Genomic DNA, 25,251 nt, shown 5'->3' on the forward strand with positions numbered 1-25,251 from the left:
GCTCCCGAAAAGCACTGTGGTCTCGATTACTTGTAAATTGAAGAACTTTGGAACCACCAGGACCCTTCCTAGATCTGGCTGTCCAACCAAGCTGAGTAACCGGAGAAGAAGGGCCTTGGTCAGAGAGGTGAACAAGAATCCTAGGGTCAGTAAGGCGGAGCTACAGTGTTCCCTTGCGGGGATAGAACCATGCAGAAGGTCAACCATTGCTAACGCACTCCACCAAATCAGGCCTTTATGGTAGAGTGGCCAGACCGAAGCCACTTCTGCCAAAAGGCACCTTAAGGATTCTCAGACCTGAAGAAACATAATTCTCAGATGAAACCAAAATAGAACTTTTTGGCCTGAATTGCAAGCGTCATAGCTGGAGAAGAAGAGGGACTACTCATCACCTGGCTAACACCATGCCTACTGTGAAGCATGGTGGTGGCAGCATCATGCTGTGGGGGTGTTTTTCTGTTGCAGGAACTTGGTGACTAGTCCGCATAGAGGGTGAGATGACAGCTGCCAAATATATAGAAATTCTTCAAGAGAACTTGCTCCAGAGTGCTCTGGAACTCAGACAAGGGCGTCGATTCAGCTTCGAACACGACAGTGACCCAACGCACACAGCCGAGATAACAATGGAGTGGCTTCAGGAGCAGCCTGTGAATGTCCTCTAGTGGCCCACACAGAGCCCAGACTTAAATCCAATCGAACATCTGTGGAAAGACCTACAAATGGCTGGCCACCGACGCTGCCCATCCACCCTTCCTGTCCTTGAGAGGATCTGCAGAGAAGAATGCGAGATAAATCCCCAAAAGAGTTGTGCCAAGATCGTAGAGACGTACCCAAGAAGACTTGAAGCTGTGATTGCTGCCAAAGGTGCTTCAACAAAATATTAAGCCAAGGGTGTGAATGCTCATTTACCCATTATGTTTAAATGTTTGCATTTTCAGTACATTTGTAGTTTTGTCTGAAATTATGTTTTCACTTTGTCATTATGATATATTTTATGGAGACTTTTTTAAAAATAAAACTACTCAAATCAGCTTTAGAATAAGTCTTAACAGCAAAATGTGGAAAAAGTGAAGGGGTGTGAATACTTTCTGGTGGAACTGTAGCTTTATCTATTTGTTTATTGTCTTTTTTAACAGTTCTCAACTTTTACACACTCTTTTTTTCTCCTGTCTTTCTTATGCTCAGTTTTACACATTTGTTTTCTCCAGACCTAATAATATTTTTTGTATGCAGGGATGAAGACGACAGTCAGTGAAGCAGAGCATCCTCTGCTTTGTGAAGGAACAAGAAGAGTTAAGGGAGATCTTGCTCTGGCCCTCATGATCACATATAAAGATGACCAGAGCAAGCTGAAGAAGGTAAGAGCAGTCTGTACTGACATCCTTCTGACTGTATTTCATTTCCGTGTTGCCTTCTTTATAGGTAGATGGATCGATAGTAAATAGTACCTTTTCGTATAACCTTTATTAAGTTGGGTTCTCATATTGCTAATGTTTTATTGGTAATTTCAAGGGCACAGAGTGCATTATACATACATTTTGCAAAAGGAAATATCCACAACTCAAATCTATCAACATAGTGTTGAGGTTTTCACAAGAACATTGTCCCAGAAGCATTGTGTCTTATCAAATTGCGTTGCAAGTTTCATTATCATCAGTTTCAAGTTATTTCAGTGATGATTGTGGGTTTCTTGTTAACAAAAGGGTAGCAACAATTTTGTCTGTGCCGTGTGTACAAGACCACTGTCCTTAGTGTGAAACAAACAGCAGGCTCAGTTAGAATCTGGGGCTGCTTTGGCATATCCTGCACAAGGTGTCTTGAACTTGTGCTGGGTGAAAAGAAATCAGACTGTGAGGCATTGCTGAGCGAAATGTGCTTCCCAGTGTCGGAAAGGTCATGGGTTTTCCAACAGGATAAATACAAACACAAAACTAATAAAAAACAGGAACAAAACATCTAAATACTATTGGATATCAGTGAAAGAAGCTGAAACATTGTCTGGACAAGGTACCCTTCAACAGGGGCGTCGAACCGGGGGGGGCAACGCTTCCAGGGCCCTGTCCATCTGTCTGCCGTTGACAAATAATAGCTTGAACAAAAATACTGACACCACCCCCCGCCCCCCAATAGCACTTTACCTACATGCAATGCAACCCAAAGAGCTTTATATGAATTCAAATTTGCCTGCTGAACCACAATCAACACACACACTAACCACACATACAAGTGAAAAGATTTTGTAGTGACGCATACACCAAGGTAATAATAGCTTTGGATTTTCCATTGTAGTTAGTTTTTATTTCTTTGGTTTGTATTTTTTCAAAAATGCTTCGTTTTAGTTTAGTTTTTTATTAGTTTCAGTATTAGTTCGTTTGTTTTATACAGGGTATTTGTTGAGTGTGAGAGATAAAAAAAATTTTAAAAAAATAAACACTTATTAACAGATGAACGACCATCCACAAATCAAATACAGGTACCGTATAACAGTCCAGAAAATTTGAAGTGCAATAATTGCGATGCATAATACTGCTTCTAAGGTTAGAGTAGACGCATCACAACTTACATAAAACCATTCAGAAGACACATGCTGTAGTATGGCCTTTAAAAAAAATAGATATTTTGAACTGAAATAGCCTTCTGTTCATAAAAATAACAAATTCAAGCCCTTATTTGTATTTTTTCCTTCCCCTGCTGCTAAATTGCAAACTTCTTAAGTGGACTTTCACATTTGTGTCAATATTAGGCGGGCGGGCGGAAAATGCTTGCGGTTTATTTAGCTGAAACCTTAGCCTGGTTGTACTATGTACTACTGTATTTGTTCATATATGAACCAAACAAGGAGAGCACTTGGTTTTTACCTATTGTCACGTTTCGGGCTGAGTTGAGTGACACACGAAGGGGAGCCATATCAAACCTGTCAACCGGCGAGCGCCTAAAAGCGACGTCATCGGGCTGCGCCTTTTGACTGGCTGCTGCCGGAAGACGTCGTTTCGAGACACACAGTAACAGAACTACAATTCCCAAATGACTCTTCCACCTTCCTCGTTCCGTGCGGCTGTACCGAGATGAATACATTGAAAATCAACCCCGAAATCTCACGTGAAATGAATTGACAGACGAAAACTAGACATTTTTGCTGTAATTCTATTAAGTTTGAGTTATCCATCCATCCATCCATTCTCTACCGCTTATCCGGGTCGGGTCGCGGGGGCAGTAGCTTCAGCAGGGACGCCCAGACTACCCTCTCCCCAGCCACTTCATCCAGCTCTTCCGGGGGGATCCCGAGGCGTTCCCAGGCCAGCCGAAGGATGTAGTCTCTCCAGCGCGTCCTGGGTCGTCCCCGGGGTCTCCTCCCGGTGGGACATGCCCGGAACACCTCACCAGGGAGGCGTCCGGGAGGCATCCGAATCAGATGCCCCAGCTACCTCATCTGGCTCCTCTCAATGCGGAGGAGTAGCGGCTCTACTCTGAGATCCTCCCGGATGACCGAGCTTCTCACCCTATCTCTAAGGGAGAGCCCGGACACCCTGCGGAGGAAACTCATTTCGGCCGCTTGTATCCGGGATCTTGTTCTTTCGGTCACGACCCACAGCTCATGACCATAGGTGAGGGTAGGAACGAAGATCGACCGGTAAATTGAGAGCTTCGCCTTTCGGCTTAGCTCTTTCGGTCCACAACGGACCGATACAAAGTCCGCATCACTGCAGACGCTGCACCGATCCGCCTGTCGATCTCCCGTTCCATTCTTCCCTCACTCGTGAACAAGACCCCAAGATACTTGAATTCCTCCACTTGGGGCAGGATCTCATCCCCGACCTGGAGATGGCATGCCACCCTTTCCCGACTGAGGACCATGGTCTCAGATTTGGAGGTGCTGATTCTCATCCCAGCCGCTTCACACTCGGCTGCGAACTGCTCCAATGAGAGTTGGAGGTCACGGCTTGATGAAGCCAACAGAACCACATCATCTGCAAAAAGCAGAGATGCAATACTGAGGCCACCAAACCGGACCCCCTCTACGCCTCGGCTGCGCCTAGAAATTCTGTCCATAAAAGTTATGAACAGAATCGGCGACAAAGGGCAGCCTTGGCGGAGTCCAACCCTCACCGGGAACGAGTCCGACTTACTGCCGGATATGCGGACCAAACTCTGACTCCGGTCGTACAGGGACCGAACAGCCCGTATCAGGGGGTTCGGTACCCCATACTCCCGAAGCACTCTCCACAGGACTCCCCGAGGGACACGGTCGAACGCCTTCTCCAAGTCCACAAAACACATGTAGACTGGTTGGGCGAACTCCCATGCACCCTCGAGGACCCTGCCGAGGGTGTAGAGCTGGTCCACTGTTCCACGGCCAGGACGAAAACCACACTGCTCCTCCTGAATCTGAGATTCGACTTCCCGACGGACCCTCCTCTCCAGCACCCCTGAATAGACCTTACCAGGGAGGCTGAGCAGTGTGATCCCCCTGTAGTTGGAACACACCCTCCGGTCCCCCTTCTTAAAAAGGGGGACCACCACCCCAGTCTGCCAATCCAGAGGCACTGTCCCCGATGTCCACGCGATGTTGCAGAGGTGTGTCAACCAGGACAGCCCCACAACATCCAGAGCCTTTAGGAACTCCGGGCGAATCTCATCCACCCCCGGGGCCCTGCCACCGAGGAGCTTTTTAACTACCTCGGTGACCTCAAACCCAGAGATAGGAGAGCCCGCCTCAGAGAACCCACACTCTGCTTCCCCATGGGAATGCGTGTCGGTGGAATTGAGGAGGTCTTCGAAGTATTCTCCCCACCGACTCACAACGTCCCGAATCGAGGTCAGCAGCGCCCCATCCCCACTATACACAGTGTTGGTGGTGCACTGCTTTCCTCTCCTGAGACGTCGGATGGTGGACCAGAATTTCCTCGAAGCCGTCCGGAAGTCTTTCTCCATGGCCTCACCGAACTCCTCCCATGCCCGGGTTTTTGCTTCAGCGACCACCAGAGCTGCATTCCGCTTGGCCAGCCGGTACCCATCAGCTGCCTCAGGAGTCCCACAGGCCAAAAAGGCCCGATAGGACTCCTTCTTCAGCTTGACGGCATCCCTCACCGTTGGTGTCCACCAACGGGTTCGGGGATTGCCGCCACGACAGGCACCGACCACCTTACGGCCACAGCTCCGGTCGGCCGCCTCAGCAATGGAGGCGCGGAACATGGTCCACTCGGACTCGATGTCCCCCGCCTCCCCCGGAACATGAGCAAAGTTCTGTCGGAGGTGGGAGTTGAAACTCCTTCTGACAGGGGATTCTGCCAGACGTTCCCAGCAGACCCTCACAATACGTTTGGGCCTGCCACGTCGGACCGGGATCTTCCCCCACCATCGGAGCCAACTCACCACCAGGTGGTGATCAGTTGACAGCTCCGCCCCTCTCTTCACCCGAGTGTCCAAGACATGCGGCCGCAAGTCCGATGACACGACCACAAAGTCGATCATCGAACTGCGACCTAGGGTGTCCTGGTGCCAAGTGCACGTGTGGACACCCTTATGCTTGAACATGGTGTTCGTTATGGACAATCCGTGACGAGCACAGAAGTCCAATAACAGAACACCGCTCGGGTTCTGATCGGGGGGGCCGTTCCTCCCAATCGCGCCCTTCCAGGTCTCACTGTCATTGCCCACGTGAGCATTGAAGTCCCCCAACAGAACAATGGAGTCCCCAGCGGGAGCGCTCTCCAGCACCCCCTCCAAGGACTCCAAAAAGGGTGGGTACTCTGAACTGCTGTTTGGTGCATAGGCACAAACAACAGTCAGGACCCGTCCCCCCACCCGAAGGCGGAGGGAGGCTACCCTCTCGTCCACCGGGGTGAACCCCAACGTACAGGCGCCGAGCCGGGGGGCAATAAGTATACCCACACCTGCTCGGCGCCTCTCACCATGGGCAACTCCAGAGTGGAAGAGAGTCCAACCCCTCTCGAGAGGACTGGTAACAGAGCCCCAGGTGTGTGTGGAGGCGAGTCCGACTATATCGAGTCGGAACTTCTCGACCTCACACACCAGCGCGGGCTCCTTCCCTGCCAGAGAGGTGACATTCCACGTCCCTAGAGCCAGCTTCTGTAGCCGGGGATCGGATCGCCAAGGTCCCCGCCTTCGGCCACCGCCCAGCTCACACTGCACCCGACCCCTATGGCCCCTCCCACAGGTGGTGAGCCCATGGGAAGGGGGACCCACGTTACCCTTTCGGGCTGTGCCCGGCCGGGCCCCATGGGTGCAGGCCCGGCCACCAGGCGCTCGCCTTCGAGCCCCACCACCAGGCCTGGCTCCAGTGGGGGGCCCCGGTGGCCCGCGTCCGGGCAAGGGAAAACGAAGTCCATTGTTTGTCGTCATCATTAGGGGTCTTTGAGCCGTGCTTTGTCTGGTCCCTCACCTAGGACCTGTTTGTCATGGGTGACCCTGCCAGGGGCATAAAGCCCCAGACAACTTAGCTCCTAGGATCACTGGGACACACAAACCCCTCCACCACGACAAGGTGACGGCTCAAGGAGGGGAAGTTTCAGTTAGTTTTGTAAATTTAAAATGTAGTTTCAGTTAGTTATAATTTTATTTAATTACATTGTTTTTTAATTTTATTTATTTAAAGTGTATTTCGTTTACTATAATAACCTTGGCTCACACACATACTAGTAAAAAAAAAAAAAAAAAAAAAACACAATGACCAAAATGACCTAAGAAACCTGAGGCTAGGTACAAAGCATCAAAGTGAAGAAACACCATCTCGAGGAGCCCTCGGCACCAGGGCAGCAGACCGCGGACACGGACCACCCCAGTGCAGCGACGCACACAGGAACCGGGGATCCCATGAGGCGAAACCACAGCCAAGGTCCACCACATCTCCAAGAGCAGAGGGCACTCATACAGACACATCCATCCATCCATTTTCTGTACCGCTTTATCCTCATAAGGGTTGCGGGCTTCTGGAGCCTATCCCAGCTATCTTCGGGCGAGAGGCAGGGTATACTCTGAACTGGTTGCCAGCCAATCGCAGGGCACATATAAACAAACAACCATTCACACTCACATTCACACCTATGGGCAATTGAGAGTCTTTAATTAACCTAGCATGCATGTTTTTGGGATGTGGGAGGAAACCAGAGTACCCGGAGAAAACCCACGCAGGCACAGGGAGAACATGCAAACTCCACACAGGCGGGGCCGGGATTTGAACCCCGGTACTCAGAACTGTGAGGCACATGTGCTAACCAGTCGATCACCGTGCCGCCTCATACAAACCCTTTCCAAAAAGTTAGAATATCATGGAAAAGTTTATTTCCATAATTCAATTCCAAAAGTTAAACTTTCATAGATTATAGATTCAGGGCCCACAATTTAAACAATTTCAAGTATTTATTTGTTTATTTTTACATAATTTGGGCTTCCAGCTCATAAAACCCACGAAACCAGGAATTCAAAACATTTGAATATTGTGAAGTAAGCCCACGTTTTACTTTTGATTTTCCGTCTCAGTTTTTGTAGAAAAAAATAAATTATGGTCACATTAAATGAATCAAAATATGGTACTTTCAAAAGGATATGTTCATCTTCAATACTTGGTTAGGAATCCCTTTGCTTTAATCACTGCCTCGATGCGCCGTGGCATTGAGTCAATCAGCCTCAACATAATAAAAAAATGAAATACAAAAACACCAGCTGGGTGTTTAAAACTATTTTAATGTGTGGACAAGAGATTGCCAAAGTTACGGAGATAAGTCTACAGAAGCCCCCGAGCATTGGATGTGGAGGAATCACTCTGAGCAGATCGATCGGCAAAAAGAACTGAATGTCTTGTGGGGAGCAAATGTTGTTACTTTGTGTTTGTACACAAAGCCATACTGTTGAGTGCAAGTTTTTTTTTTTGTATTCAAAGACATTTGAATACAAATGTTTTTGGACCGCTGACAAGGCACACAGCCTTCCTGCACAACAGAAGCAGAGAGGGTGGGGGTTGAGCGAGTGTAGGGAGAGAGAGAGAGAGACGGCGCATTGAAAGGTACAGGCACGCAAATGATATGTATATAGATATACAGTCCCCTCCAAAAATATTGGGACGGCAAGGTCAATTCCTTTGTTTTTGTCCTATACTGAAGACATTATGGTTTCAGATCAAAAGATGAATATGATACAAAAGTTCAGAATTCCACCTTTTATTTCGCTGTTTACATCTAGATGTCTTGAACAACTCAGGACAGAGCACCTTTTGTTTGTTTGGGGGAGGGGGGAGGGACATGCAACAGTTAACCAATAGAACAAGAGGAGAGAGGACAGAAAAGGGCCGGGGGTAGGACAGGACGTGGAAGATGAATAAGGCAGAGTTGATGACTTAATACAACCTGTATTATTGTTAGCTGTCCCAGCAAAAGCAATTCAAGCCTATAACGCGTCTATGGAACTCATTAGTGAATAAACACAATATCGCATACAGGAAGTCCTCGATTTACAAACGAGTTCCGTTCCTACGCTGGCGACGTAACCCGGATTTCTGCGTAAGTCGGATTTCACCGTTAAAGTCGCAATTTACGTCTCAATACGTCGTATAAAGAAACAAAAATACATTGAAATAAAAAAATAAGATGCTGTACTTACCATTATTGTGAATAAAGGAGTTCCAAAAAGGAAAGATATTCCCGGCGCACAAACACAGACAAGCACTATGCACTAGCTGAGCAGAAGCACTACGGTGCTGGGGACAAAATGGCGGACGAGGCACGGGCGTCGTAAAGTCGAAACGTCGTAGGTCGAGTACGTCGTAACTCGAGGACTTCCTGTGCATGTTAGTCAACTGATGTACGGCATTGCTGTGGAAGAGCTGGCCTGGCCTCCGCAAGGGGCGGCAGAGCCAGCGCGCCCATGCCGTGGGGGAATCGGCCGGGGGGGCGCCACTCAATCCCAAGAACCCAGGGCAGTCCCCGAGCCCAACCGAAGTGCCCCGACCAGCCCCCACAGGAGGAGGCGAGGGGACCGGACCACCAACCCCCACCTCACCCAGCGCATCCCACCGCCGACACCGTCCCCCGCCATAATAATATACTTTTAACCTGACCCCATTCTCCGATGACTTCTCTGGTGACGTATCAATTCATTTCTAGTTCAGAGGGCATCTTGTGAGTTATTTTACATTTATATCTCCATTCATGTATTAATTGGCTTGTTATTTTCTTGTTCAAACTTAGTTACTCTCTGCTATAACGTGGTTTCCACCAGACCTATGTGACAAGTGTACCGTATCACCCAAACACTTATTTCGGTGCAGTGAGCAATTGGCATCATGGTTTTCCATCTTTTCCACTCTTCGCCCTCATTTCGTGATAATGAAACGATTGTGTAAGAAGTGGAGTTTATTCGCTACCATGGGAGGCGATGATTAGTGGCTTACAATGCGTTGGCACCTGACGCAAAGAGAAGTTAATCCTCCGCAGCTTGGAAGCCCGGGGGGCGTAATAAAACAGTGTGCCCCCCAGCAGCTTTTTAGTCTCTCTTTTTTAAACAATCTACTGTTTATTTCATCCAATTTATTGATGACATTTTTGTCATGGTGGCCGGACACAGTGCCGCAATGGCCGGTAATGTCGGACGCAGGATTTTTTTTATCTCACCGATATCCGCAACAATAGGTCTTACGGCCAAAACGAGTCAGCGTTCAGTGATTTTGTAACAAAATACGGACATTCTGGAACATTTGACAGCTCTGCATTTTAATTCCAAAGAATTCACCGAGTTTTTCTTCCAACTGTGTACTTTTATACCTGCAATAGCTTGATTCCCTGTCCTTGAAAGTCTACAGTTGAACAAAGTATGTTGTTATAATATTAGCGCTATGAACATTTCAACTAACACTGTAACACTGAACAATAACGTATTTAAGGACTCAGAGAAGGGATTGTTCAATAGAGAAGGGCAATGGAAATATCCCCTTTGTTGTGTTTACAGGCATATATGTACAGTGTGTATGTTTGCCTTGAGTCCTTTCATTTGTTTTAATTCTCAAGACCGGTATTGCCTCTCCTCTCTCATCCATCTTCAGATACTTGATAAATTGCTAGACAGAGAGAGTCAGACCCACAAACCTCAGACCCTGAGCTCCTTCTACTCTAGCAAGCCTGCAGCTGGCAGCCAACGTAGCCCGTCAAAACATGGACCCTCATCTTCCTCTGCAACTACGTTGGTGGCGACTTCTTCCAACTCCTCATCTGCTGTGATATTGGCTTGTGACGAGCTGGAAGAACAGAAATCAGTACAGAAAAACACAGCAGGCCGGAGCGCTTCTGATTGTGGTAAGCATTGTGAGAAATCACCAATTCTTTTGTTGGTAACTGTTGAGTTCTAACAATGAGTTATTCAATTGAATATTTTTTTTTTTTACCTCTTTCTGTCTATAGTGGACCCCCGCTATTCACCCGACCGCGAGTAGTGTAAATCTGCGAATGATTGACGCCCATAACTATACTGCCATGAAAAAAAAAAAGTGAAAATGTATGTGAAAATACCGTCAATAAGCGGTTTCCCTGAAAAACGGGGGGTAGGTTCCCTCCTTCGCCCCTCCCCCATCATAAAATAAAAAGATATGTTTAAAAAAAGAGTCTGCCAATAGGTGAATCCCCAGATGCTGCGGTCCACTGTATTACCGTTTTCACTTTCTGACACTTTGGTGTCCCTCCATAGGAAGACTGTTTCCTATAAACTCTTGCTTCTACTGAATGAGTCTGCATGCAGCACTAGGTCTGAAGTCTGAAGCAAAGGGTTAACAATAGTTTACTACTTTCCACCAATGAGACTTCTATCACAAATATGTCTACACTTAAAGATTCCCTGATGAGTTTAACCTTGTGTCACTCAAATCCGCCAATAATAGACCCTTTCAAAAACATTTTTATATCATGGAAAAGATTATTTATTTCCATAATTCCATTCAAAAAGTTAAACTTGCATAGATTATAGATTCAGGGCCCACAATTTAAACAATTTCAAGTATTTATTTGTTTATTTTTACATAATTTGGGTTTCCAGCTCATAAAACCCACAAATTCAGGAATTCATAAAATTTGAATTCTGTGAAGAAATGAGCCCAAATTTTGGAGGCCATAAATGTTTTAAACTGAGTGCGACACACTAATCATCTACTAAACTCAAAGCACCTGCACAAGTTTCCCCAGGTGTCATTAAATTGATCAGTTTGGTTCAGTTGTCTCAGTTGGGTTCAATATGGGGAAGACTGCCGACTTGACAACTGGCCAGAAGACCATCATTGATAACCTCCATTGGATGGGTAAGCCACAAAAGTTCATCGCTAAGGAGGCTGGGTGTGCATAGAGTGCTGTGTCCAAGCATATCAATGGAAAGTCTAGTGGAAGGAGAACATGTGGCAGGAGAAGATGCACCAGCAAAAGACATGACCGTGGGCTTCAGCGGATTATCAGCGTGGAATGAGGCGGGAGTCACAGCTTAAAAAAACACCACATTCAGAAGCATCCGGGAGATGGGCTACAACTGTCGGGTTCCTCGGGTCAAGCCACTTCTTCTGAGCCTGAGCCAACGTAGGAAGCATTTCAACTGAGCCAAGGAGAAGCACTGGGTTGTTGGCCAGTGGTCCATGGTCCTCTTTTCCGATGAAAGTCAAGTGTGCCTTTCATTCGGGAATCAAGGTCCAAGGGTTTTTGAGGAAGACTGGTGAAGAACAGAACCCAAGCTGCTTGAGGTCCAGTGTGAAATATCCACAGCCAGTCATGATTTGGGGTGCAATGTCCAGTGCAGGTGTCTGTAAACTCTGCTTTCTTAAATCCAAGGTCACCGCAACAGTCTACCAGAATGTTTCAGAGGACTTTGTGATTCCTTCTCCTGAGGATCTGTATGGAGATGCAGATTTCATCTTCCAGCAGGACCTGGCCCCTAGCCATATGACCAGAAGCACCAAAACCTGGTTTGATGCCCATGCCATCACAGTGCTTGACTGGCCAGCCAACTTGCCGGATCTAAACCCCATTGAGAATCTATGGGGTATTATCAAGAGGAAAATGAGGGGCACCAGACCCCAAAAACAAAGAACTGACAGCAAGCATCAAGGAAATCTGGGCTTCCACAGCTCCCAGGCAGTGCCACTGGCTGATTGCCTCAATGCCATGGTGCATCGAGGCAGTGATTCAAGCAAATGGGATTCCCAACCAAGTATTGAAGATTAACATATCCTTTTGAAAGTACCATATTTTGATGCATTTAATGTGACCCTAATTTCTTTCTTTTTTTTCTACAAAAACTGAGAGGTAAATTGTGATTTCTTCACACTGAATCTATAATCTATGAAAGTTTAACTTTTTGTATGGAATTATGGAAATAAATAAACTTTTTCCATGATATTCAAATATTTTTGCAAAGGCTCTGTATGGCTTGCAGACTAAGACCCTATCTCATTGGCCTGGACACTAGCTGGCGACCTGATTGCGAATCGATTCTTCGCTGGTTGCGGTGATGTCTCCGTGACGTCAGGTGGAGTCTCCTGGACACTAGCCTGGTCTCCAAGGAGTCGCGGTGAATCGAAGATTTTCGATTTGGAGACCTTTTGGCGACTCTACAGCCTCACTATAGAGAAAAACCTTTACATAGCTTAATTTCACAAAACTGCAATCAATCTTCACCAAAATGTACGTGGACATCTGTACTTATGACCTTGTCAAACCTCTGAAAACATCAGAACGATTGTCCCAATATTTAGGATTTTATGGACGTCGAGTTTTCCTCCTATATAGAAAAGGCTTAACATCACTAATGTCACAAAACTGCGATCAATTGTCACCAAAATTTACATGGACATCTCTACTTATGCCCACTTCAACCTTTGAAAATATCGCCTCAATATTTTAGATTTCATGGACGTTAGTTTTCTTCATTGGAGGACGGCTGAGCACGGAACACACACCGCATGCACACACAAACACACAAAATACAAATGATATATATTTTTTCAAGACTATATATCTACTGTGTATATTCCGGGTGAATTGCTTGTCATGTTCTCGAGAGACGTCTCCCAGACATCTTCCTGGTGAGAACGCAAGCAATATTTTGGTCTCCCGGGTCACAGAGTCACCGCGACTGATCAGTATCGGCAGTCTCGGCGATGTCTCCGCCAGTGAGATAGGCCTCTATGTTACATTAACAAAACTCACTAATCAATAAAGCTGGCAGCGATTTCATGAAAAAGGAAATACAAAGAGTTCAAACACAAAAGAGCCACACATAGCAGACTGCCAATCACAGCAGTGTTGGATGGTTCGTTTCCAAATGCTGCTAAACCAAACAACTACGTAAAACTCATTAATGCTGAAGCTTCTTCAACTTTTACATCTTCCATTTGGGGTCATTTTGGATTCCTCTGTAAATCTGGAACACAGGAAATTTGTAAGCAGCGCCAGCCAGAATAACATGACGTGCGATAACCTGACAAATCTGCTCAACCACTTATACCGACACCATGCAGTGCTTTGCAACAACCCGTGGCTAAACCTGTTGACTCAAAACAGACACAGCTCGACAAATCATTTCTTGCAAATTGCCACCGAAATCTGTCTGGAGCCAGAACAGCATCTCTGGCCGCATTCATATGCAAGGACGTTTTATCGTACAGTGTCGTGGAAAACCAGGGGTTGACACTCATGATCATCAAAATGGTACAGACACTCGAACTATGGTACGCAATAACACGAAAACACGTGAGAAGTCGTCATCCCGAAGCTGTAAACAGAGCCAAAGACAGAAGATAAAAACCCTGAAATCACACGGCTTCTCTGCAGAGTCGGGTGCATATCCACTTCTTTCCCCAACAAAGCACTTTAGCCTGTCATGCACTCGAGAAGAAACAGAAGTTGCTGGACCCCCACAGTACAAACTATTGACAGATGTACCACTGCGCTGGAACAGTGGTTTAGACATGCTGGAAAGATTTTTGGAGCATCAACCATTTCTCCATAATTGATGTGCACTACTTGCCCCTGAAGTACAAAAACAGGAAAGCAACCTGTGCACCGTTACAGAGGCAGATATGACGACAGAAGAGCATTTGCGCAGGCTCTGAAGCCCCTGAAGAAAGTCACCTCAGTGATGTCTCAGGAAGGTACCCCAACTCTCTCTGTCGTCACATCCCTAAGAGCAAGAATTCTGGCTATGCAACCAGTCCCCATTGACTCTGTGATGGTGAAGTAGATGAAGACTGCTGTGTGCCAGGAGCTCCAGAAAAGGTATTCATTGTTTACAAACTTTTTTTTTTATAACATGCTACCAAATATTTTTATACTACACACGACCAAATACTTTTATAATAATTTCATGAACAAGAGACAAAAACATTTACCATAAGGTGCAACTTTTTTTTCAGGATACTTGGGCCTGATGGACGAACTCTCCATAGCCTCAGTTCTGGACCCACACTTCAAGGTCCTGCCTCTGTCAGATGGTGATGAGCACGAGGAAAGCTAAACCCAGCTCATCAATCTCACTCAGGAATTGGCAACTGATAAAAGCTCTGTAAATACAAATGCATATTGAATGAAGATGCAGACCGTGTGCATTGAATATTTCTGTTGTAATTTCTTCCAGAATATACTCAGTTTAATTATTAATTAATATAATCATTCACTGCCAATTTATTTTACCTCTACGATACACCTCCAAAATTAATTTGAAACAAACTGTATACAATTATAACGTTACTGTTTATGAATGAGATTTTTTTTTTTTTCAACAGAATGGGCCAATAAATACAGCAGATATTGAAGCAGTTGAGGTGCTGGAGCAGCAGGCAGAGCCAGCTGATAACCCTTGACCCCCATTAACTCATTCAGGCTTCCCAGTTAACATGGATATTTGACTTCTAAAGCCGTCAATGGCAGTGAATGTGTTAAAAGAAAGCAAAGCGATTCCTGTGTTCTGGCTGATCTCCTTGGGAACACATACAGGACCCCCAGTAGCAGCGTCCAGAACCAAAGAGAAGTGCTTTGAAGCCTGAATATAGACTAGCTGCTTTTCATAAACAAAAATGTATGTACACACTTTGTATATAGCCAGAAATGAAGGTATGTGGTTCAGATGTGATTTTGTTCTAAAAAAAATTTTGACATTTATCACAGTTTCCAAGAGGAAACAAATCTAATTTAAATTTACATGCGCTTAACTTTTTCAGTTTATACACAGTCATGTTGTCAACTTTTATACTCTATGCAAAAATATTTTATTATTGTGCATATTTTATTTTCAGATGTTTTATTGCTATTTTCAGATGTTTTATTGCTCATAAAATGTGACATACCACATATGAATGAAAATAAATATTTAAAAAATGTCAACATTTACTCTAAATATTTGTGTATTTCTACTTCTTATTGAATTAATATCAAAGCATTTAAATCAATATCAAATCGTATTGCAGCCTAAATAATGTAAATTAAACTGGATTGCAACCTAAAAATAGGAATCGAATAGAATTGTGAGGTTCTTAACAATACCCAGCCCTGATCATCGCGGTCAGACTTGTGTCCCAAGCTCAGGATAGTCCAATCCCTGCTAGTCTTTAAGTTTCATGTCAGCGGCAGCAGAGCCACAAGACTCGTTGGCAAGATACAAGGGGAGCGCTGGCTCCTGCGTGACATGCCAGCATGCCAAGGTACACTGCCATACAAGGGCCCCTTTGGCTCCATTTATAGTGCAGAAGAGTCGTTTTGATCATGTGAACGTGGACCTGGTGGGACCACTAGGGGGTTCACTCACCTCCTTACCATGGTGGACAGGACCAACAGGTGGCCAGAAGTTGTCATTTACTACTTCAGCAGAGGTGGCCCGGGCGTTCCTCACGTCCCGGGTTGCACAGTTCGGCACGCCGGCTGACCTCTCCTCCGACAGGGTCCCACAGTTCACGTCAGCGGTCTGGGTAGCAGTCGTTGAGGGTCTAGGTATGAAGATTCACTGCACTATAGCATTAAACCCGCAAGGCAATGGGTTCTGTCAACGATGTCATTGCGCGATGAAAGCGACTCTGGGGGCCAGTTTCACGGACTGCAACTGGACCGACCGCCTCCCATGGATCATGCTGGGTCTCTGCTCTGCCCTGCCCCCAAGGAAGACCTCCAGACCTCATCTGCTGGGCTGGTTTACAGCCAGCCACTACGTGTCTCAGGGGAGTTCCTCCCGTGCTGCGGCCCCCTGGCCTGCCATCTCTCCTCGGGCTGTGTCCCAGGCAGTTGCCGACAACTTTGTCCCCATCCCGACATCTCACCACTGCCTCCCCAAAGCCCATGCGCCTGTGAACATGCCGTCACCAAAGAACGTTTTCATCCACCACGACGGACACTGGACCCTGCTACAGCCCCCCCCCCCCCCCCACCCCCTTTGTGGTGGACATGGGACGTATACTGGAGCGGATCATGGTGGACCGCCTATAGCCTACTCGTGTACGTTGATGTGCCGGGCCAGCTGCTGTCTCCGGACCGACTGCGTCCCGGGCTCCGGAAACAACCCTTGCAAGATACCTACCTCCTGCTAAGCGTAGCTGTTTTGGTCGCTTGAGCTGCCCCCCCCCAACACGTTGACTGTTTATCTTGACACGATCTGTGATTGACTCTTCCGTTATGGAATTTTGTTTTGGTAAATTCTAGAGGGACCTGTGTGGTGACCCACAAGGAAGAGCCATTCACCAGGGACCTGTACCTGTAAGAGAGGTGGCAGTAGTTGCACAGCTTTCCGGGTTCAAAGAGGTGGTGGTGACCCAAAAAGGAAGATACATTCAGCAGGCACCTGTACCTTTAAGAGAGGGGTGGTTGTTACACAGGTTTCCCAGTTCAAAGAGGTGGGCTATCTGTTGTTTTTGTTCTGTCAGTTAGTTCGATGTGGAGAGTAAAGAGACATGAGCCGCTTTCATCTCCTCCTCACTATTTTCTGTACCTCCCCAATGTCCAATAATGGGTGGAAGAGAACTGTATACTAATGAGAACTTTATTTATCATCGCAGTTGTAGGATACAACCAGGGTTATAATTGTTTTGGATTTTAGTTTTTATTTCAATATGACTTTTTCAAATTATCCATCCATCCATTTTCTGTACCGCTTTATCCTCCCTAGGGTCGCGGGCGTGCTGGAGCCTATCCCAGCTATCTTCGGGCGAGAGACAGGGTGTTTAACTTAAATAGCTTTCCGTTCATAAAAATAAATTCAAGTCCTTATTTGCATGTTTCCATCCCTTGTTGCTCAGTTGTAAACAATTCCGCTTTTATTTCATTTTCAAAGTCTTTTTCAATTTTAGTTTATTTTGTTAGTTTTCATTTACTACTGGATACAACAACTTGGATACAACACACACCAACACTGCATGAATGAGAGGGGTGGTGGGGGAAGAATGAGGCTACAGGGAGAAGAGATGACAAGGGTAGAGGACTTTAAATACTTGGGGTCAACCGTCCAGAGCAATGGTGAGTGTGGTCAGGAAGTGAAGAAACGGGTCCAAGCAGGTTGGAACGGGTGGAGGAAGGTGTCAGGTGTGTTATGTGACAGAAGAGTCTCTGCTAGGATGAAGGGCAAAGTTTATAAAACAGTGGTGAGGCCAGCCATGATGCACGGATTAGAGACAGTGGCACTGAAGAGAAAACAGGAAGCGGAGCTGGAGGTGGCGGAAATGAAGATGTTGAGGTTCGCTCTCGGAGTGACCAGGTTGGATAAAATTAGAAATGAGCTCATCAGAGGGACAGCCAAGGTTCGATGTTTTGGAGACAAAGTTAGAGAGAGCAGACTTCAATGGTTTGGACACGTCCAGAGGAGAGAGAGTGAGTATATTGGTAGAAGGATGATGAGGATGGAGCTGCCAGGCAAGAGAGCTAGAGGAAGACCAAAGAGAAGGTTGATGGATGTCGTGAGGGAAGACATGATGGCAGTTGGTGTTCGAGAGGAGGATGCAGGAGATAGGCTCTCATGGAAAAGGATGACGCGCTGTGGCGACCCCTAACGGGACAAGCCGAAAGGAAAAGAAGAAGAAGAAGAAGTCCAATGTGGGTGCCTTGGAGGGTTAGTGCGTTCTTACGTGCCTCCGGGGTTGCTGGGTCCATAGTGGCCAATGTATTCTGTCACGTGTGGGGAGTAGCTGGACCCAAGAGCAGGCGGATGCAGATGTAAAATGACGAACAGTTTATTGAGGAAAGGTTATGAAGGTGGTCCTTGATGTGTTGGCAGGCGGCAGCGTGGACAGGTGGCAGGAATGACGTGGGTCACGAACACAGGGGAGCACTGAGAACGAGGAGACACGAGAGTTAACAAGGGAACGAAGAGTTAAGTGGCTTACTTGAGTACGGTGGGCGGTGGTACCGCTAGGAGAGGCTGCAATACTTTGGCGAGGATTTCCTGGAACAGGCAGGCTTGAATACCGGTGGTGATGAGGGTGATTGGAGACAGGTGCTGAAAACCGAGAGGGGAGGGGGGAGACAGAGAGAGGACGCAAAGCGCCCTCCGGGCTAATATAATGGAACTGCAGGGCAGTATCTGACAGGTCCACTCTACGTAAAAATAGAGAAGTTGTGGCAGTGGATGAAAAAAACTAAAGTGTTCCATGAAACCAACCTCCTTTGAACTGAAGCTGTTGGCAGATTTTGTAATATTCAGTGTCTTAAAATATTTCTACAGTAGGTATTCATTTTAACAAAACTATATTCTTCTCAGTGCAAAGGTGGCACCTCATTTTATATAAAAGTCTTACTTTTTTCCTGAAACTTGACATCTTTTAGCCTTCACGAGTTCATCAATATCAAGTGTCTAATCCTGACGAGCAGCCAATTCCAGAATGTCATTTAAGCGGTCATCCAAGTGAACAATCAAATGGGCGTCTGCAGCAATGAAGATGGCCTTACCAAAGCAGCAGAGGGTGGTTGCAGATCATTAAAAATCCTGCAAATATTTCAGGTGAAAAGCAAGCCGCAAACAACAAAAGACAGAGAGATTCTCTGCTTATGAGCCATTTTACAATTCTTTTTTTTCTGCGAGAATGCATTAGAAACCTGATAGAACGGTAGTTTCAGGTCCATAGAACCTTGTAGTCCAGTCCATGCCTTATTCATGTCAGACCAGCTGGTCCACTTCAGGTCCAAGTCACGTAATCCAGTCTGCATCTGAGTTTCATTGCGTGATCTAGCATTCTGCTACTGTGTGATATCACATGTAAACACAAAGCCCAAAGCAGACCAGCAGCATGTGCGCATATAAATCGTAATCGTTACTCAAACAGTTGGCAAGATGGTCAAAATGATAGAGTCCACATTCTGAAATCCAAAGGCTTATGTTCGTGAGGTGGCCATTGCCAGCTGTGCAGATGATAGTTGTGACCGCCTGCTGGGATGTGGTCGAAATTCTGCCGGAGGTGGGAGTTGAAACGCATTCCGACAGCGGACTCTACCAGATGTTCCCAGCAGACCCTCGCAATACATTTGGGTTTGTCGGACCAGCGTCTTCCACCTCCATCAGAGCCAACACACTGCCAGTTGGTGATTAGTTGACAGCTTTGCGTCTCTCTTCACCCAAGTGTCCAAGCCATGCGCTCGCAAGTTTGACACCACCACAAAGTCGATCATCGAACTGCAGCCTAGGATGCCCTAGTGCCAAGTGCACATATGGAGAAACATGTTGTTTGTTATGGACCATCCGTGATGAACACTGAAGTACAATAACAGAAGACTGCTCGGGAGCTGGTTAGGTAGGCTGTTCCTCCCAATCGCACCCTTCCCTTTCTCACAGTCAGTTTCCATGTGAGCATTGAAGTCCCCCCCGCAAAATGAGCGAGTTCCCACCCGGAGCGCTTTCCCACAACCCCTCCAAGAACGCCAAACAGGGTGGATACTCGGAGCTGCTGTTTGGTGTGTAGGCACAAACAACAGTGAGGAAGCATCCTCAACCTGCAGGCGGAGGGAGGCTACCCTTTCATCTCCCGTGGTAAATCCTACGTGCAGGCACTGACACATGCACGGCGCCTCTCACCAGGGGCAACTCCAAATTGGAAAAGAATCCACCCCCTCTCCTTTCATATTTTGATTGATGTGTATACAAGAAATAAGGCATTTACATATGCGCAGGCACACAGCTGTCAACATTAAACATTCGTATTAAGTATGAAAAATAATAAATATTCACAAATGTAATTTCAAATCACAAAAAAAAAGGGAAAATACATTTTTCGAAAATTTAGAAGTTCCAGGAAAACAATCCAATAAAGAAAATGACTTGGCCGAGTCCGTGAAAACAATATTTAACCCCCCAATAAATAAATCAATACAATCGTTTGATGTGCGTCCCGCATCCTATATGCACAAAAATGATCAGGGACGCATAAAGCAAGGTGAATCTGCATCCACATACGCACAGCATTGCTTACTTATGTACGTGTGCAAGGCTCGAATTAAGCGGTCTCTCATCGCAGTTTGCAGGTCAAATTTAGCATTTTGCGCTTCAAAAAAATACATAGAAAAAGAAATTGAAAAGCAAATGTGCTAATCAGGTTTACCGCGGAGACGGTCGCAAAGACTTAAGCAGGCAAGAGCGCATGTGACACAACGCGCTTACGTCACCGATGCACGGATGCGGAAGTGAAGCGTTGGATTGAGGAGAGGGAAGACGGCGGTTGCAAGATGCAATGCCGAATTGAGAAGAGAGAGGAAAAAAAAAACAAATGGCGAAAGTGAAATGCAAGGCGAGCACCTGTTCGATGTAACGCGGATCTTTCTCTCTGCCGCCCCGTCGCGGGAACCGAGGGACAGAGGTTCAGTGAGCTTAACGTCAGTCTATTTTACTAACGTAACATTAGCCCTGCGGGATGCCGAGTGTCTCTTTTAGTCATGAGTACTGTCAAATGTGTGGCTTGTTTTTCTTTATTTTTTTTACCATGACTAGGACAGGATAATGCAATCGTAGCAGTACATACCTGTACAGTGTGTCGTCACTGTGTGACAGAGGGCCAATCTGATGATCTGTAAGTGGCGAAACTTTGAGTCCAGTAAGTGAAAACTGTGGCCAGAGAGAAATGAGAGTAAAATGTAAATGAGAGAACCATAACACAGTTGTGCTCGTATGTTTAATTATCAGGGCAGAATTTGTAAGATGTGTCCTATTCTTTATTACGCTCTCATATTATTATATCAGTGGCATTAAAATACAAAGTGACGATACTATCTTGGAACGTTTTTTGTGAAAATATATTGTTACAAAAAATTTGCTATTGTGGCAGGCCTAAACACATATATTGAAAGAGGGGGGTGGGGAAAAAATGGATAACAGAAAAATATTGTACAGACATTATAAAAGATTAACGAGTACCAACTGTAATGGAAATCTACAATATAGCAGGACCGCGATATCACGGAGGATTACTGTATCTGTATTCCATGATGATACACCTCTAAGTTGCAGGGACTCATTGTTCCATGGCATGTTCATCCGGGGACTCACATAGTCTCAAGTGTAAAATAATCTAGGAAATTAATAGATAAAAGGTCTTGAATATCTGATTGTCAATGATAATATCACTAATCCACTGTGTGCATGAAGGTGTTGTAGATTACCATTTAAGGAGGAGGGGACGCTTAGCATTTTACTTCCAATTCTTTAGCTGAGTATCGAGTGTAATCTTCCTGGTGGCCAAAAATACCGGTGTGTGTGTGTGGTGAGATGTTGATAGTTTTTGAGAAAACTTTAGACATAGCGTGAAGATAAATTTGCCAAATAAAAAACACGTGCAAGATTAAAGGGTGGTTATAAAAGACGACATATCTGAAAAATCTTTGAATCATGACATCTAAATACAACTTTGAACTGAATCATGGTCAAACGGGCACAGATCGAGGTTTTGTGAATGACCTTGAGTACAGATTACCAATGTTCATCAAAAGCCCAGGCTAGTTCACGCTTCCGGGTTTTGTTTCATACTGGTGCATAAATAGGTGTCAAACAATTGAACAGAATTGTAAATGTAAAAAAAAAAAAGTTAGAGACGTTTGTGACGGGTTGACTTGTAAAAGTTCACGCCAGGGTTTTTCAGGTGGAAGTTGGGAGAATTTAGGAAATAAAGACTTGCTCACCTGAAATTTACAAAAATCTTTGGAGGGTGGTTAAATTCAGTGACCATGTCCGGAAAAGAGCAGAAGAACCCTTCCTTGTATAAATCTTGAAAACATTTCAGTCCCTTATCCTCCCATATGATAAAAGTGGAGTCATGTTGGTTGAAAGCAGCGGCTCTTAACCTTGTTAGAAGTACTGAACCCAGCAAGTTTCATACGTGCATTCATTAAACCCTCTGTCCATCCATCCATTTTCTACACTGCTGATCCTCATTAGTGTTGCGGATGTGCTGCAGCATATCCCAGATGATTTCGGGTAAGAGGCAGGGTACACCCCGGACTTGACGCCAGCCAATCGTAGCGCACTTATAGACAAACAACCATTCACACAATTTAGAGTCTCCAGTTAACATAATATGCATATTTGTGGGATGAAACCAGAGTTCCCTGGAGAAAACATACAAACTCCATACAGGGAAGCCAGAGCCTGGATTTGAACCTTGACCTCTGAACTGTCAGGTGGATGTGCTAAACAGTCATCAACTGTGCCGCATATATATTTGCCCTGCAATTGGCTGGTGACCAGTTCAGGGTGTGCCTTGCCTCTTCCCAAAGTCAGCCGGTACAGGCGCCAGTTCATCTGCGACTAATGACGATACGTCGTACAGAAAATGGGAGGATGGCGGTATATATTTTAGGAGTGCAGAAAATCAGTTGCACGCAAAGTCACAGTGTTCAAAGAAGCAAATCAAAAAACAGGAAGTTCATAGAAAAAAACAAATGAATATGTAGTGCAAATCAATGTGCTGTTGCCTTAGGCCAAATCAGAAATGTGCATCAGGACCACTTATACAGTGTAATTTCCGTAACACAGTATGTTTTTATGGCTACCATCCCCAGAAAGAATTGCGCCCAAAGGTACGTTGCATTAAAAAGTATTGAGTATCTCAAGCACGTGTGTGTCTTGAGGCAATCCTTCAATGGTCTAATTTAAAAGTCTCGTGAGATTTGAATGGGTTTTTCTGAATGATTTGACAAAATCCGAATTGTACGACATTTTGGGCATTTGAATGATACATATATATATTCTATTGATATTCTATTGATACATTCTATTGATACAGAATATATCCCATATCTTTTGCTTCCATTTAGTCTCCGGGGTCAATCGAAATGACTGCCAAAACGAATCAACCACATTTAAGCTCGACAACACTGTGCCGAGCCGGTTGGCGCTCGGGGCACGCTGCGGATATAGCCAACGCTGCTGGGGATCTCCTGCCCGACAGAAGAAGAAACACACTGGTAAAAACTCTGACAGGCGATCGTGTTTCTATTGGTATTGACCTTGCATGTTGTGCATTTAAATACCAGCATTCACTCTTTGGGTAGTTAACCCTCAACCACTAAAAAAGACAAAATAAATAGTCGGATGATATGCAGTGTGTTTAATCAACGAGTAAGGTGACACATCTTTCTTGGACAGGCATGGCAAGTATTGACAGCAGTGCTCCAGAGACAACCTCAGACAGTTCTCCCACTCTCAGCCGCCGGCCATTACGAGGCGGCTGGGCAGCAACATCGTGGGGTCGTGGTCAAGATAGTGACAGCATCAGTAGCTCATCCTCAGATTCGCTGGGATCGTCCTCCTCCAGTGGATCTCACCGGGCAGGGGGGGGTGCCAGAGCCAAGAGCATGGATACCAGCAGGTAACAGCGCATGTCCTCAAAAACTTACAAACTAATAGCTACAGTGGGGCAAAAAAGGATTTAGTCAGCCACCGATTGTGCAAGTTCTCCCACTTCGAAAGATGAGAGAGGCCTGTCATTTTCACCATAGGTATACCTCACCTCGGAGAGACAAAATCCAGAAAATCACAGTCTGATTTTTAAAGAATTTAACAGCAAATTATAGTGGAAAATGAGTATTTGGTCACCTACAAACAAGCGAGATTTCTGGCTCTCACAGTCCTGTAACGTCTTCATACATGCAAATCAGAAATTCGCCGTTTTGAATTCAAAATAGGCCCTTTCCGTAAATCATACAGATCCGATGAGTTTTTCTGGGGGGCCGTTCTCCGTTGCTGTCGTCATAGGCTGTCTCGTACTTGTTGAACGCCGGAAGTTAGATTCATTCCACACGTCCACTGTCCACACACACATGTAATTGTAAATATTACTCCGCGGCGGACTAATATGCTGGCGCATTGGCCTGAGGTTCCGCCTGTGCGCTCGGGACCGGCTTTGGATAAATCACAGAAGTTGACGAGATCAGAAAAAACACTTCTGCCGCGTCTGCTCTTAAGAAGTAACGGTACTTTTACTCCATTACAATGATCTAAATGTCAGTCGCTACTTAGTTTTAGTTTTGAATTATTGCTTATTTACCAACTATTTCGTGAGCGAGACTACGACTTAAGACTTCCGCATTGGCGGTGTTTGCTCCAATCCAGTTTAACCGCTAGTGACGTTTAAGTCAAACGCCACAAGAAAGTCACATGACCTCACACAATGTCTTCTATTGGGCTTCCCGGGCATAGTTACTAAAACGAGATAAGCCAGCCCGGCTAACCGTCATGCCTACGTGGCGGCCATGTTGGGAAGGTCGTCGTTACATGAAGGCAATGGCGCGCAACTTGCCGTGTTTGCATTTAGAAGAACAAAAACAACAGCTTACATGTATTGTCGTATTTGTCTTGCACTGTCTGCCCAAACGTGGATATTTCAGCTCACTTATAACTTGAGAAAACACCGTGCAGTAAATTGCAGATGTTTTGTTGTAGTTTTGATTGTGCATACACACACGCCCACTCACAGCAACAGACGACAGAATTTTCAGAATTTGCATTTTATTTTGTAATTATTTTTTTAAAATTGATGTTCATGCTGTGGTTAAAAAAATCGGAAGTTACTCACTGTTTACTCCGTACTTGAGTAATTATTTCACTGTGTACTTTTTACTCTGACTCAAGTAATTTTTTGGAGGCCTACTTTTTACTTGTGTCACATTATTGTCAAGTAACAGTACTCTTACTTGAGTACAATATTTGGCTACTCTACTTACTTCTGGAGCGGACATCCTCTATTGCTCCTCTTAAGTTTAAGCAACATTTTTGCTCATCAGATCAGCCCGTGTCATATTTGTTGCACTGGTCTTT

General features: G+C 45.5%; 1 protein-coding gene across 5 annotated transcripts in view; it reads left to right on the plus strand.

Annotated features, from left to right (window-relative positions):
* The window catches only part of zswim8 (zinc finger, SWIM-type containing 8), a 231,123-nt gene that overhangs the window by 169,565 nt on the left and 36,307 nt on the right, over positions 1-25,251 (plus strand). For all 5 annotated transcript variants that reach the window (XM_061788842.1, XM_061788844.1, XM_061788843.1 and 2 more), the window contains exons 15-18: positions 1,234-1,358; positions 10,055-10,304; positions 23,250-23,399; positions 23,581-23,803. In XM_061788842.1, the coding sequence (XP_061644826.1) occupies positions 1,234-1,358; positions 10,055-10,304; positions 23,250-23,399; positions 23,581-23,803 (748 nt within the window). The remainder of the gene's footprint in view (positions 1-1,233; positions 1,359-10,054; positions 10,305-23,249; positions 23,400-23,580; positions 23,804-25,251) is intronic.

Source organism: Phyllopteryx taeniolatus, chromosome 11, assembly GCF_024500385.1.
Source record: "Phyllopteryx taeniolatus isolate TA_2022b chromosome 11, UOR_Ptae_1.2, whole genome shotgun sequence".
Lineage (NCBI taxonomy): Eukaryota > Metazoa > Chordata > Actinopteri > Syngnathiformes > Syngnathidae > Phyllopteryx > Phyllopteryx taeniolatus.